General features: G+C 51.5%; 1 protein-coding gene across 2 annotated transcripts in view; it reads right to left on the bottom strand.

The window, feature by feature from the left end:
• Positions 1-5,120: 5,120 nt before the first annotated feature.
• Clrn1 (clarin 1) overlaps positions 5,121-14,007 on the bottom strand; it is a 32,339-nt gene continuing 23,452 nt past the window's right edge. For both annotated transcript variants that reach the window (XM_048334884.1, XM_048334885.1), the window contains one exon: positions 5,121-5,386. In XM_048334884.1, the coding sequence (XP_048190841.1) occupies positions 5,121-5,386 (266 nt within the window). The remainder of the gene's footprint in view (positions 5,387-14,007) is intronic.

Raw genomic sequence — 14,007 nt, 5'->3', positions numbered from 1 at the left:
CAGGAAGGGCACCCACCCCTCTTTTGGCCAGCAGGAGCTCAGGCTGTGGCTGCTGCTCTGGGCTCATGGAGTGCCCTGGCTGGTGGACCACGATTAAACTTTCATCAGAGGCGGAACGCTCTGTGTCTGTTCGTCATTGTATAGGTGCCATGAATGTTTAATTCAAGACACAGGTTTGTAAGCAGAGGTTTTCAATGACTTACCTGTATCAAAGCATCTGAGATGGCAATTAGTGGGAGACACTTTGGTGGGGGTGGGTGGCAGTGTTTATGCATGAATGCATGTCCGTGCATGCACACAAGCATACACGTGTGTGTAGGTGTGTGCACATACATGCATGTGTATGTACATGTGTGAATGTGAGTACATGCAGATGTGTGTATGTGTGTGTACTTACATGTGTGCGCATATGTGTGTGCAAATGGGTGTGTCCATATATACCCTAGTGGTTCTATTTCTTTGGAGAACCCTGACAAATACAAAGGTGTTTACCAAAATCAAATAGCATTTATCAGCAAAAGCGCTCTTGCTTCTGCTAACTTTGTGAGGTATCAGCATGGCAGTAGGAGTTGCTTTCTGAGCCTGAATTATATGAAACCCTAGGAGTGCCACAAGGTTCAGGCCACAGGCTACATGGAGGGATTGTGACAGAGTGGTTGGGCAGAAGGGTTGGTTATTTATAATATTGCAAAGACTTGAGAACATGGCCAGGCCCTGAGCGAACTGGCAGTGCCCACCTCAGGCTTGGAGTGGTGACACCAGTATCTCAGCGAGCCTCGGTGGCCTAACCCATGGGCACACCAGCGGTCTCCTGTGTCTGCCAGATGTAGCATTTTATTGTAAACATAAAAGGTGTACTAAATCCTTATGTCCTATCTCTAGCCATGAATCATCTTCACCCTAATAAGGCAGTTCTGTTTCCTCTTTATAGTTTCAAACTTTTAATGGTGGCATCACTATTTAATATTTATTAGGTACCCATTGTATAGAAAAGGAAGTAAGAAATTACATGATCCTTGCTTCCCAATAATGTAATGATGAGAAATGGTCTGTGATTTCATATTTAGAAAGTCATATTAAAAATAAATTTTAGCTCTGTCATTTAAATTATTTAGCAACCCTAAACCAGGAAAGGGAATCAGCTAAGAAAACTATTTTTCTTAAGAATCACAATTAACTCTGAATATTTCTGGCTCTGTATGTGTCCTGATTTACACAGAAGTCTTGAAGGGAGAAGCATAACTCCTAATGATTGGACAAGTCACTGATAAACCACTCTTCTGGGTTTAACAAGTGCATAGTGTGTTTTTCTGCATCAGGTATGGGGCATGGTGGGGAGTGAGATGTGGTTCCTGCTATGACCACAGAGGGAAAAAGCCTGACAGGGCAGAGAATAGCTCAGGAGGGCAGAGCTCTTGGAATAGACCCAGCTCTGGCCTCCACACCCATGCTGCTTTGTTCCAAGTCTGTCCACTGTCCCTGGCTGTGTGACCTGGGACAGGTGGCAGACTCTCTCTCTGCTCATCCATCTGTGAGATCGGAATGATTTGGAGGTCCTTGTATTTTAGTTGACTGAACTGTATGCTTTTACTATGTGGAGATTTGCTGTTTATGAGCATGGCATATCATGTTGTTGAGACCTTATTGATCCTTTATGTGGACTTAATCGTCAAGAGTAGAACAGCTCAATCAAATGACAAGGGTCGTTTTAGAGAATAGAATACTCACAGCTACATATAATTATTGATGGTGATCAGCCCTTCCTAAAGGCAATCTCTCAATCCCAGATGGTGAGCAGTGGAAACTCTGAAGCATGGAGTGTGGGGAACATCTCCTGACCGACACAGCCACAGGTCCGGATGCTCAGCAACTCAGCCCCTGTGCAGGGTGACAGAGTCCATTCAGAGACAGCCCCTGTGTGTAGGGTGACAGAGTCCATCTGGAGACAGCCCTTGTGTACAGAGTGACAGAATCCATCCAGAGACAGCCCTGTGTGCAGGGTGACAGAGTCCATCCGGAGACAGCCCCTGTGTACAGAGTGACAGAGACTATCCTTAGAGACCTCTTGTGTGGAGACAGGTGACTCGAGCAACAGAGGCTGGGACAAAGGTCCAGAAGGGCGTTCGGAGCAACACCAGCTCCCTGTGTGATTGTTGTGGATGGCAGTTCACAGTGGCCCCTAGTGGTGTCTGCCTCTCACCCATCTGTTCTGTGGTCAGGCTGTCAGTCTCTCTTCACAGGCACACTTGGGTTAGCCTATCATCCCTGCATTGCCCATCCCTGTACTGCCCTCTGTCCCTGTACTGCCTGTCCCTGCTGTGAATGTGATTCCTGAAAAGTTGATACATTGGTAATGGGAAAGATAGGTGAACAAGTACATGAGTAACTAAGATGCACTCAAAAGTGAACCAAGAATCAGAGTCACCCTGGCATATAAAATACCTTGAAATCCAAACATTGCAACGCGCAAACCACAGGTATAGCTTTGGCTCCTAGTGAGGGTTGTGGCACCCATTTAAATGGACAAGCTGCAGGAGTTATCTGAAGAATGAATCTCATACTAAGAGCAGAGATGAAGCCTTCCCGGGATGTGAGGCTGGGGGAGTAGGGGTGGCCTTGACCTTACATGGCCTCTCCTGGCAAGTTTGCCCAGGATAACTGAGACCCTGGGGCTTCAGGGGGCATGGGGAGAGCTCAGGTATTGCTTGTGTCTCATCAGATACAGAATTTCAGTGTGATTTACAGACTCGCCAGAGGCCATGCAGGAAGGAGATGGGAGGCCTGGCTCTGTCAGATACAGAGGTGTGTCTGTCCTTGACCAGTCCTGGCAGCATCTACACCCATGTCAGAGCAGTCCCAGCTGCATCTACACCTGGGGTTTGGCCACCACTGTGCTGCTGTGGGGTGGGAAGACCTGGGGAAGGGCAGTGGCTATGTCTGGAAGTGAACCTGCTCTGCCAGTTCTGAGGTTATTGCCTTTCTCCACCGGTACTGGCTGCTCACTCAGCCTGGACCCATGTGAGTGAGACACACATAGTGCATTCAGTTGCATGGAAACCGCAGAAGGAGCTAGACACGGTGACTACAGTATAGCCAGTGATTACGGGCAGGATGCTGGACAGGTGCCTGGCTGCAGCTCAGTGAGTGCCAGCCCAGGCCAGCAGGGACCCCGTGTCCTCATGGGAGTGCTGGCTGCTGGCAGATGTGCTGGTCACAGCTGGGGAGTGCTGGGCTTGCTTGTGGTGCCCATGGTCAGGGTGGTGGGGCACCTGCTTCCTCCTCCAGGTGACCACAGCATTTGTGTCATCATGAGAAGAGGGGAGGAAGATTAGTGTGCTGCTGTGGTGCTCAGAGGGACTGCATCTGGGCTTCCACTGGGAGGACGGTCAGGTGTCCCTAACTGTCTTCTCCCACTTCCTGCTCAGGGGGCCAAGGGGACACTGTGAGGACAGAGGGGACATTGCAGGGACAGTGGGATGCTGTGTGGATGGAGGGGTGCTGTGGGGACAGAGGGGACACTGTGGGAATAGGGGGGGGGGACACACTGCGTCTGCCTCTGAGGCTCCAAGCCTTCTTCATCTTAGCAGGAACAACCAGATTTACTTTCTAAAATAGAGTGTGCTGCTAGGAGAGGTTTTAAAGCTTTTGAAAAGAGAGAAAAAGGTCAGAGAGGCTCCAGGTGGGGTGCTGGCCTCAGCCCTCAGGCCAACTGTCCACCTAGGGGGCCACTGCCCCCCTGGGGGGTCACTGACCCTGGGGCGGATCCTGCTTCCCTTCTTCTATTTTTGAAGCTTGACATCTGATCTTTTCAGTTGAAAGCTTCAGGCCTGGTCCCAGCCCATCCCCAAACAGATCTACTGGGCGTTTAGAAATTCTGAGCTGGCCTGAGTTGCAGAGATGTGCTCTGCTGCCTGCCACCAGCAAGCCAGCCCAGCTAGTGCTCTGGTATCTGTCACTTGCCTCTTCCCTGTAAACAGCACTTTGTCCATGTTGCTGTGTGAGTCTCCCTGAGTGGACAGGACTCCTGAAGCTGTCTACCTTTCTGATGGCAGCAGATCCAGGATGCACAGGGTTGGTTCCAGGATCAGTTGTGGCCTTTAACCAGCTGCAGACGAATTTCATGTATAATGCAGGAAACAATGACTAGGATCATGGACTCGTTTCCAGAACTAATACCCTTCCTTCCCTCCACCTTCCCTCCCCTTTCCTCCCCTCTCCTCCCTTCCACTCCCCTCTCCTCTCCTCCCATTCCCTTTGTGCTAGGCCTTGAACTCAGGACCCAGTGCTGACCCTGACTGTTTTTGCACAAGGGTGGCACTCTACCACTTAAGCTACAGCTCTACTTCTGGGTATTTGGATAGTTAATTGGAGATAGGAATCTTTCCTGCCCAGCTGGCTTCAAACTACAACCTAAGTAGCTCAGCCTCCTAAGTAGCTAGGATGACAGGTGTGAGATGCCAGCTTTCTTTTTTAAGAGCATATTGGGTGGGACTGAAGGTATGGCTCAGTGATAGAGCATGAGCTATGATCGGGGAGCAACAAGCATGTGAAGCCCTGAGTTCAAGCCCTGATACCAGTGTGTGCATGCAAATGTGCTCTCTCCTCTCTCTCTCTCTCTCTCTCTCTCTCTCTCTCTCTCTCTCTCTCACACACACACACACACACACACACACACACACACACACACATATTGGTCCATTCTAGAGATGCTCATTTAATGCATTACTGTTTTATGAAAGCAATTCCAGTTCTGTGACAACAGGTATTTGGGTCACTCAGAGATGATCTGTTGTTAAAATATACTCCTGGTGTCTCTCCATCCCACCCTGATTCGACAGGTGTCTTGAATGTGGCTATGTTTGTGCAGCAACCATTTCTCCCTCCTGGCCACCCTCCTTGTACTGCCTGGGTCAAGCATTTTCCCACAAGGCAGAGCAGCCTTTCAAAACTTCTTTCTGTTCTCTAACTTCTAGTTGGAGTCCTTAGGACAGCATGTAAACAATTTCATGGAGGGTTTTGGTACTTTATGCAATCTGAAAGGATGGGTGAAATTAACTATATCTAAAAATGATCAAATCAGGTTCGATTCCTTACTTGAAAATGATAGAAACACGAGCTTTTCAATACATTAAATCTATGGCTACGTTTGTTGTCTCTGCATCTTTAGATTTTGCAAAAGGGAATTGAAATCCAGCAAGTCGTATCAGGAGCCCATTCAAAAAATGAACAAAAAAGCAAATGAAAATGACCCAGAAGGAAGTGGTGTATTTTTCACTTTGCGTTTTGTAGGCATAAGTCCCTTCTTTAAAATTTGCAATTTTTTCTGAGAGGTGATGGATTTTCACTTCAGAGGCAAACAGTATCATGACCAGGCAGCCACAGGACCCTGCAACAGAGGGGACAAATTCAGCGTTGGGACAGATATTTCCTGATTATTTGGGGACAGGGATGAGGGTGTATGAGCAAACCAAAGATGATCATTTACTCTTGTGCTCACGTGGATTTTTCTGCAACAGTGAGTTACTGCAAATGACCCCGAATTTCCAACCTTGGAGTGGTGGCACTTGGCTGTGAGGAATGAGGAAGGGTTGTGTAGGCCATGGGCAGGTAGCCAGGGGCTGAGTAGGTGGTTAGAATCAAGCTGCTCCTACAAAGCTGAATGGCCGGGCACCTTAAGAGCACAATGGCAGGATTGGGCTACAAGGCACTACTGCTAAGACACAGCTTCAAGAGAACAAATCCCTCCTCACCTCATAGGTGACACAGGATGAATGCCAGTTGTGCAGGCCCTTGTGCAAGGCCCAAGGCTTCTAGTGGAGGGTCACCACAACCCCACCAGCCCTTAGCTGGTCACAGCGGCCTGAAGAGAGTCTGAGCCCCCATAGCTGTGGAGAAGATACTGAGGTGGAGCGTGTCTGTTGGATTTCCTGCCATCTGGCTTATGCTACAGCAGCCGCGCCCCGCCCCCGGCCAATGAATGTGATGATTGAGTTCATTTCTGCTGAATAGGATAGTTGATTTATAGAGGGGACATCCCTGTTGTTGTTGTTTGTTTTTTCCTGGTTGTGAGGGTTGAACTCATGCCTGAGCACTGTCCTTGAGCTTCTTTATGCTCAAGGCTAGCTCCCTACCATTTGAGCCACAGTGCCACTTCCAGCTTTTTCTGAGTAGTTAATTAGAGATAAGAGTCCCAGGGGACTTTCCTGCCCGGGCTGGCTTTAGCTGTGATCCTCAGATCTCAACCTCCTGAATAGCTAGGATGATAGACATAAACCTTGGGCGCCCAGCTTCTACCACCATGTTTATGACTCCTTTAGGACAGCTATATCCTTTTTTATTCTTCAATTACAGTTAATTGAAATGCCCCAGGAATAGCAACATGGCAGCTCCAATTCCCCTTCATTAATTTACTGATTCATTTTTTTCAATTAGTCCTATTGCTGGCCACGCAGCAGAACAGCAGTGGAGGTTCAAACATTAAAGAAACCATAGATGTGTTCTGCTTTCCAAGTATGACTAAATAAGGGTCATGAAACAGTTATAAACCAGCTATAGAGAGAGTAGCTGTGGTATATGTGGGGTGCTGATGCTGGGGTGGGTGGGTGGGGTGGAAGCTCCTTGGTAGTAGCCAGGAGGAGCCAACGGCGGGGAGGCCTGGCTGTGTGAGAGGGTGTGCCAACCACAAGGTGCTGGGGGTGAAGCTCCAACTCCTTCCCTGGAAGTCAGGGCAGGGTGGGAACTGACGGCACAAGGTGAGGGGCAGGGTGAGCACAAATGAGAGATCACGTTTCTGTTACACCTGTCTTCAGTGCCCAGGTGAACCCCAGTCCTCGTGGGTGCCAGGCCAGTGCCCACTGCTGAAATGCATTCTCAGTGCTGGGGTTCACAGCCTTACATGGCTCAAGCTGGCCTTGAATTTGCAGTGTCTCAGCCCCAGGAGTGCTGGGATTACAGGCAGGTGTCACTTTACCTGGCTAAGTTTCCTTTCTTTTAGACTTTCCCACAGGACTGGCCCCATCCACTTGGTCATTGAAAGATATCATTTTCCTGAAGCTTCCCTCCCTGCAGAGTGGCAGTTGAGGCTGTTTGCTCCTTTGTAAGATTTGTCAACATGCGTACTTTTGTATTCTGAGTGGCAAACCAGAGCTCTCCCCTTGCAAAACCACATTATTCCCCGATTGTTAGACCCTAACAAAAAGGCTGTGATGCTGTTGTCTCTTTATCTTTTATTTGGAAATCATGGGGAAAATGCCATTGCTTTTACTCTAAGAGGGTTCTTTGTCTGCAAAGATGTTGAGTTTCAGACAGAAGGGAAATGTGATTTTTCTTGTGTCTTGAAAGGAAAATTCAAGCTCAGTGTCTTTTTCCAGTTGTTAAATATTTTAAAGATGCTGCATTGTTAAGGAGACAGCATCACTGTGAGCCTGCATTTCAGTCCTGAGTGGAGTCACATGGGCTCTGTTGGGACTCAGCTCTGTGCTCTGTGAGCCTCACCAGCCCTGAGGCAGCAGGAGGGCTGGGGAGGGGGTCTGAGACTGCCCCAGACCTTGGTGGAAGATGAGGTCATCCCTGTCACCCCAGAGACAGTACAGAAACCCAGCCCGAGTCCCTCCTGACACCGCCAAGAGATTCGCAGGCACAGCCTGCATGGGGTTGGGGCATCTTCCTTCTCTCTGCCCATGGTCACAAAAGAGACGTGGAAGCAAAGATGACCACAGGTGACATGTGGACTTTCCCTTGCAGCCTGGCTGCTGGGACATGGGGGGCACTGGGTGAGGGCCGGGGGCAATGGTGGGAGCAGGGCTGGCGTTTCCAGTGCCACCTTAAACTCAGGACAGGCTCCCTCATTGGGTCCTGTATTCAGGACCCTTTTCTCAGAGGCCTCCCAGCCGAGTGAGGAGGGTGAGTCAATGATACCTGTTCCTCTAGAGGCCTGTCCACCTCCTAGGCTGGCCCGGGGACCCTGGGCCTCTCCCTAAAGAACCCTCTGCTCATTTTGGGCAGGGACCTGGTGGGCATGGACGTGCAGTGGAATTTCCGCATACATTTGGAGAGGCAGAGCCAGGCAGCAGAGAACCTGCCTGCTCCGGTCACCACATTCGGGTGCAGACTCCCTAGGAGTGGAGAAGTCTCCGTTTGAACCCAACCTTGCAGGCTTTCCAGGAAAGGTGCTTTTTAAGAGCATACTTCATTAAACAGTTTTATTAGTATCAAACCTTTAAGTGTTTGAAGACCTGGCATGTGGATTTTCACTCACCTTCTCTCCAAGGCCTCACAAACATTCCATTTTTACGTGCAATTCGTGTGCAGTAAGAACCAAAACTCGTCTAGAGTCATGGGGCAGGTCTCCAGGCATTTGTCCACCTAACCACACCACTCTGTTTACAAGGAAGTTAGAACAGCTGGGTTTGGAAGCCCACTGAGCTTGTGCCCCCTAGAATTGGAATGGAGCCGGTGGAGCCAGGCACAGGGCCCATATTTGCTGTCCAGCTTCATTCTCAATGGCCTGTAGCCCTTCCCTTTTTGTCTGTTGGATTTCCTGCCATCTGGCTTATGCTACAGCATTCCCTCCCTGCCCCCCATCCCCGCCCCCCCCCCAACCCCTGCCCCAAATACTTGTGATGACTGAGTTAATTTCTGCTGAATTGGATATATAGCGGGGACATCCCTGTCTTCTGCACTGTCTCGAATCTCTGGAGCACAGGCCACAGCCAGCCAGGACCTGCTTCCTCACTCCAGTGTAGCTTTTATGTGTGGGACTCCTGTAGGTTCTGTGGGGTCTAGGGGTGCCATGGACTTATAGCCTTGAGGGGAAGAAACCCCTCCTATGATCAGTAAGCCCCTATTCTGGGAAACCATACATTAGAATTTCAATTCCCCTGGAAGTAATGACCAACATTCTCAGAATAAGAACCTATCATTATTCACCCCTGTACAGGTACGAACACAAGAGGCCCTCTACTTCTGTTGCAGAATGATAAATGGATCATTTCTTTTCTCTAAGGAGTCTCGACAGATGATGAATCAGGGTGGCAAGTCACAGCCCTGCAGGTGGAGAGTGCTAATTTTCTGTGAAATTACACAATCTCACTGGAAAGTCAGCCATGGAATGTGAAGGCTCTCATGGTGGTTTCTTTCCCAAAGAGAAGCCATTGCCATAACCACACATGGCTGTAGTGAAGAGGGACTAGGAGGGAAGATGACACTAGGGAATCTAACCTGAGAGTATGAGAGAGGGAAACCTGGTCACATGTCCACTGAATGGAGGTAGAAAAGGGAAGGGCACCCACGGAGTGGAGCTTGCTTCTTCCTCTCCTGTGAATTTTCCAAATGTCATATTATGAAGAAGAGTGACCAGTGCAAAGAAGACTGGTTTAAAAACACAATGTTTATCTAACGTGAGTAGATTGTAAGAAGAATGTCCTTGGTTATTAGGAAAAATGCAAAAGCACTCCTGATTTGTTCATTTATCTCACCAGTATTTCCTGGGTACTTACTGAGACACCCGTTGAACACAGTAGATAAAAACCCTTTGCCGTTGTGGTGGAGGTGTGGAGAGAGGGGTCCAGGTTAGCACATTCTCACATCTCTCCTTTCCTTCCACACCCTCATTCCCAAGACTGGGATGAGTAACCTGTGCTCACTGGGACTGCCCCATCATCCCATCCTGAGTCTTCTCAGAGTCTGCCCCAGCTCCTCCTAAGGACTAAGTGGGAACAAACACAGACTTCAATTTCACTGCAAAATGAAGGACAGTGAACCCAGATCGTGCCTTTCAAAAGGCTAGGCTATGATTGATACTGACACAGATAGGCAATGTGGACATCCTTCTATTTTTGTACTGTCCTCTATTCCCTGTCTTTGTGTTTCACCTATGACTGTGCTTATTTATGCTCCATGTCATAGCTGCAATTAGCATAATTAATTTGGCCCACACTGGGAGCACCCTTTAGAAAGAAAGGCAGTGATTGTATTTGTCTGCCTTGCATGTATAACTGCAACACGGTCCCATCTTCAGGAAACACAGTTTGAAGGAGGCCCAGATTCGAATGCACTTCTCTCCCTAACAGAGGTCTGAGCCGAGACAGTATACTGGGTGTCACCCTCTGGGATTATTCCCTGAGGGCCAGTGGGGACCATGGGCAGTCTCCCCCATAGGGACCTGGACACAAGCCTCTGCCACCACTTGGTGAGGAAAGTATAAAAAGCACATTTTAAAATATAATGGAGCCCTGCTCCAGTGCTCATGCCTGTCATCCTAGCTATCAGGAGGCTGAGATCTAAGGATCACAGAAGCTTGAGCTGTGGCTCACATGATAGAGTGCTAGCCTTTAGCAAAAATCTCAGGGACACACTCAGGCCCCAAGTTCAAGCCCCAGGACTGGCACAAAAAGAAAAAAAGTAAATGGGTCTAGCGGCTTCTGTGCTCCACTCCCTGTCCTCTGTCTCTCTCCCTGCCTTCCTTTAAAGTCACAGTGCTCTGGCACTTTGGCTCTTGTGGTTTCAAGGTGAATTAGGATCTAGTGCAAGCATGGACAGTGATGGCTTCAGCATCTCCTTCCACTGGACCTAGCCAGAGGCCAAGAGGAGATCTGGGACATGGATTAAATGGCATTCTCTGAGCCCTCTCACTTTTCAGATGCCATTAGTGTGGTCATCCATCAGAATTGTCAAATAATTTGTCTCCAAATGGTCTGCCATTGTGGATGACTCTCTAAAGCTGTAGTGTTAGGCGGCCATGCGAGCTGATAAGCTACGGGGTCTCAGCTTGAAACCAGCCTTTCACATGGCCTTTTGGTGATGCCAGATCAAACTTTCCGAACAAGTTCTGACATGCTATCTACTTCTTGACAGGTTCTGCTGAGTGTGGACATGGGGGAAAAGGGAGGAAAGGAGAAGGAGGAGAGAGGAGATGAAAGAAAGGAGAGAAGAGAGGGGGAGGAGAGAGGGGGCCTACCCCTGAACCTGCTCACGGTTCCTTCCAGTATTGTTTCCACCTGAGCAGCTGCAGTTGGGGCTCCCAGCCTCTGTCTACCACCACAGAGGCCTCTGGGGTGCCCTACAGGTACAGTGCCAGCTTTTCACATTCATGACTTGGAACTCTCCAGTCAGTACTCAAGCTTCTATTTCAGATGGCCAGGTCCTTTTCTTGTCCCCATTCCCAGTCCTTTCCTGGTCCTCATCCCCAGTCCTTTCCTTGCCCCTGGCCCCAGGAGGACTGGCTCCCTCCTGAAGTTCTCTGAGTTCCTGGGGGTCTTGTCTTCCATGAGAATCTCACAGGGGGTGGCTCTGGTGTCTAGTTCATTTGCGTTGGGAGGTGGCCTCTGTATTTGCTTTGCTAACAACTTTCTGATGATGTAGGCACCAGGGACCCACCAGGTCAGGCTTCTGGTGGAATCTTGGGTTTGGTTTTCTACTGGTTATCACCACTTCAGTTTGTGGCATTTGGGTGGGGCAGTAGTGGGGATGCACTTCCCGAGTAGATTGTGAGGTCCCCGGAATTCTGGCCTGTCCGCCCCCTGCTTCCCATGCCTACACCTGCTCCATCTGGTCCCTTCCATGGCATGGCCCTCCCTGGCTCACACCCTCCATGGCCCCCTGCCCTCCCTGGCCCACACCCTCCATGGCCCACACCCTCCATGGCCCACACCCTCCATGGCCCCCTGCCCTCTATGGCCCCCTGCCCTCCGTGGCCCACACCCTCCATGGCCCCCTGCCCTCCATGGCCCCCTGCCCTTCGTGGCCCACACCCTCCATGGCCCACACCCTCCATGGCCCCCTGCCCTCCATGGCCCACACCCTCCATGGCCCCCTGCCCTCCGTGGCCCACACCCTCCATGGCCCCCTGCCCTCCATGGACCCCTGCCCTCCGTGGCCCACACCCTCCATGGCCCCCTGCCCTCCATGGCCCACACCCTCCCTGGCCCACACCCTCCATGGCCCACACCCTCCATGGCCCACACCCTCCCTGGCCCACACCCTCCATGGCCCACACCCTCCATGGCCCCCTGCCCTCCATGGCCCACACCCTCCATGGCCCCCTGCCCTCCATGGCCCACACCCTCCATGGCCCCCTGCCCTCCATGGCCCCCTGTCCTCCATGGACCACACCCTCCATGGTCCCCTGTCCTCCGTGGCCCACACCCTCCATGGCCCACACCCTCCATGGCCCCCTGCCCTCCATGGCCCACACCCTCCATGGCCCCCTGCCCTCCATGGCCCACACCCTCCATGGCCCCCTGTCCTCCATGGCCCCCTGCCCTCCATGGCCCACACCCACCATGGTCCCCTGTCCTCCATGGCCCCCTGCCCTCCATGGCCCACACCCACCATGGTCCCCTGCCCTCCATGGCCCCCTGCCCTCCATGGCCCCCTGCCCTCCATGGCCCCCTGCCCTCCATGGCCCCCTGCCCTCCATGGCCCCCTGCCCTCCATGGCCCCCTGCCCTCCATGGCCCACACCCTCCATAGCCCACACCCTCCATGGCCCCCTGCCCTCCATGGCCCACACCCTCCATGGCCCCCTGCCCTCCATGGCCCACACCCTCCATGGCCCCCTGTCCTCCATGGCCCCCTGCCCTCCATGGCCCACACCCACCATGGTCCCCTGTCCTCCATGGCCCCCTGCCCTCCATGGCCCACACCCACCATGGTCCCCTGTCCTCCATGGCCCCCTGCCCTCCATGGCCCCCTGCCCTCCATGGCCCCCTGTCCTCCATGGCCCACACCCTCCATGGCCCCCTGCCCTCCATGGCCCCCTGTCCTCCATGGCCCACACCCACCATGGCCCCCTGCCCTCCATGGCCCCCTGCCCTCCATGGCCCCCTGTCCTCCATGGCCCACACCCACCATGGTCCCCTGCCCTCCATGGCCCCCTGCCCTCCATGGCCCCCTGTCCTCCATGGTCCACACCCTCCATGGCCCCCTGCCCTCCATGGCCCCCTGCCCTCCATGGCCCCCTGCCCTATGGACAGTTTCATGCCATTTGAACTTGGATTTCTCTAACCTATACTATGTAGGTGGCCTAGATAATAAACATCTCCCTTTTAGACCTTTTACATTAAACAGATACATATTGAGTTGGTCCCCGAGTGCAGGCAGCATGGGTGCTTCTCCCAGAGTTACAAAGATGAAAAACCGTAGGCACCAGCATACCAGGAGTCACCATCTGTGCAGCCTAACACTGTTATGTGTGCTTGAGAAGGATGTGGAGAAGAAAACAGCAGAATCCCTACTGGGGAGCCCTGCTTTGGTGTGTGAGTGACAGGATTAGCAAGGTGTGGATGGAGGAAGACCCTGAGAATTGTGCACATGCTTCCGGGAGGGGAGTGCACACCACCTTTTGTGAGGAGTCACCCTGCTAACTGCAGCTTGTGCTTTCTAGGGGGAGAGCTGTTCGCCTGTGGCTGCATCAGACAGTGAAACAAGAGTTGTGTCAGAAGCAAGTGGGGCCTCCTGCAGGGAAGGGCAACTTCACAGGAGGAGAGGGAGGAGGAGGAGAAGGAGAAGGAGGTGAAGGAGGAGGAGGAGAAGAAGAAAAGGAATAGAAGAAAAAAGAGGAGGGAGAAGAGTAGGAAGAGGAGAAGGAAGAGGAAGAAGAAAAGGAATAGGAGTGGCTGGGAATGTGACTTAGTGGTAGAGTGCTTGCCTAGCATGCATGAAGCCCTGGGTTTGATTCTTCAGCACCACATAAAGAGAAAAAGCCGGAAGTGGGGCAGTGGCTCAAGTGGTAGAGTGTTAGTCTTGAGCAAAAGGAAGCCAGGGACAGTGCTCAGACCCTGAGTTCAAGCCCTAGGACTGGAAAAAAGAAATAAAAGAAAATGAATAGGCGAAGAAAGAAGAGGAGGGAGAAGAGGAGAAGGAATAGGAAGAAGAAGAGGATGAGGGAAAAGAAGAGGAGGAGAAGGAATAGGAGGAAAAAAGGGATAGGAGGAAGAACAAGAGGAAGGAGAAGAAGAGGATGAGGAGGAGGAGAGAAGGGATTGTCCTTAGCTTGTTTGCTAGCATG

Source organism: Perognathus longimembris, chromosome 26 (genome assembly GCF_023159225.1).
Source record: "Perognathus longimembris pacificus isolate PPM17 chromosome 26, ASM2315922v1, whole genome shotgun sequence".
NCBI lineage: Eukaryota > Metazoa > Chordata > Mammalia > Rodentia > Heteromyidae > Perognathus > Perognathus longimembris.
This window is presented reverse-complemented; position numbering and strand designations above follow the sequence as displayed.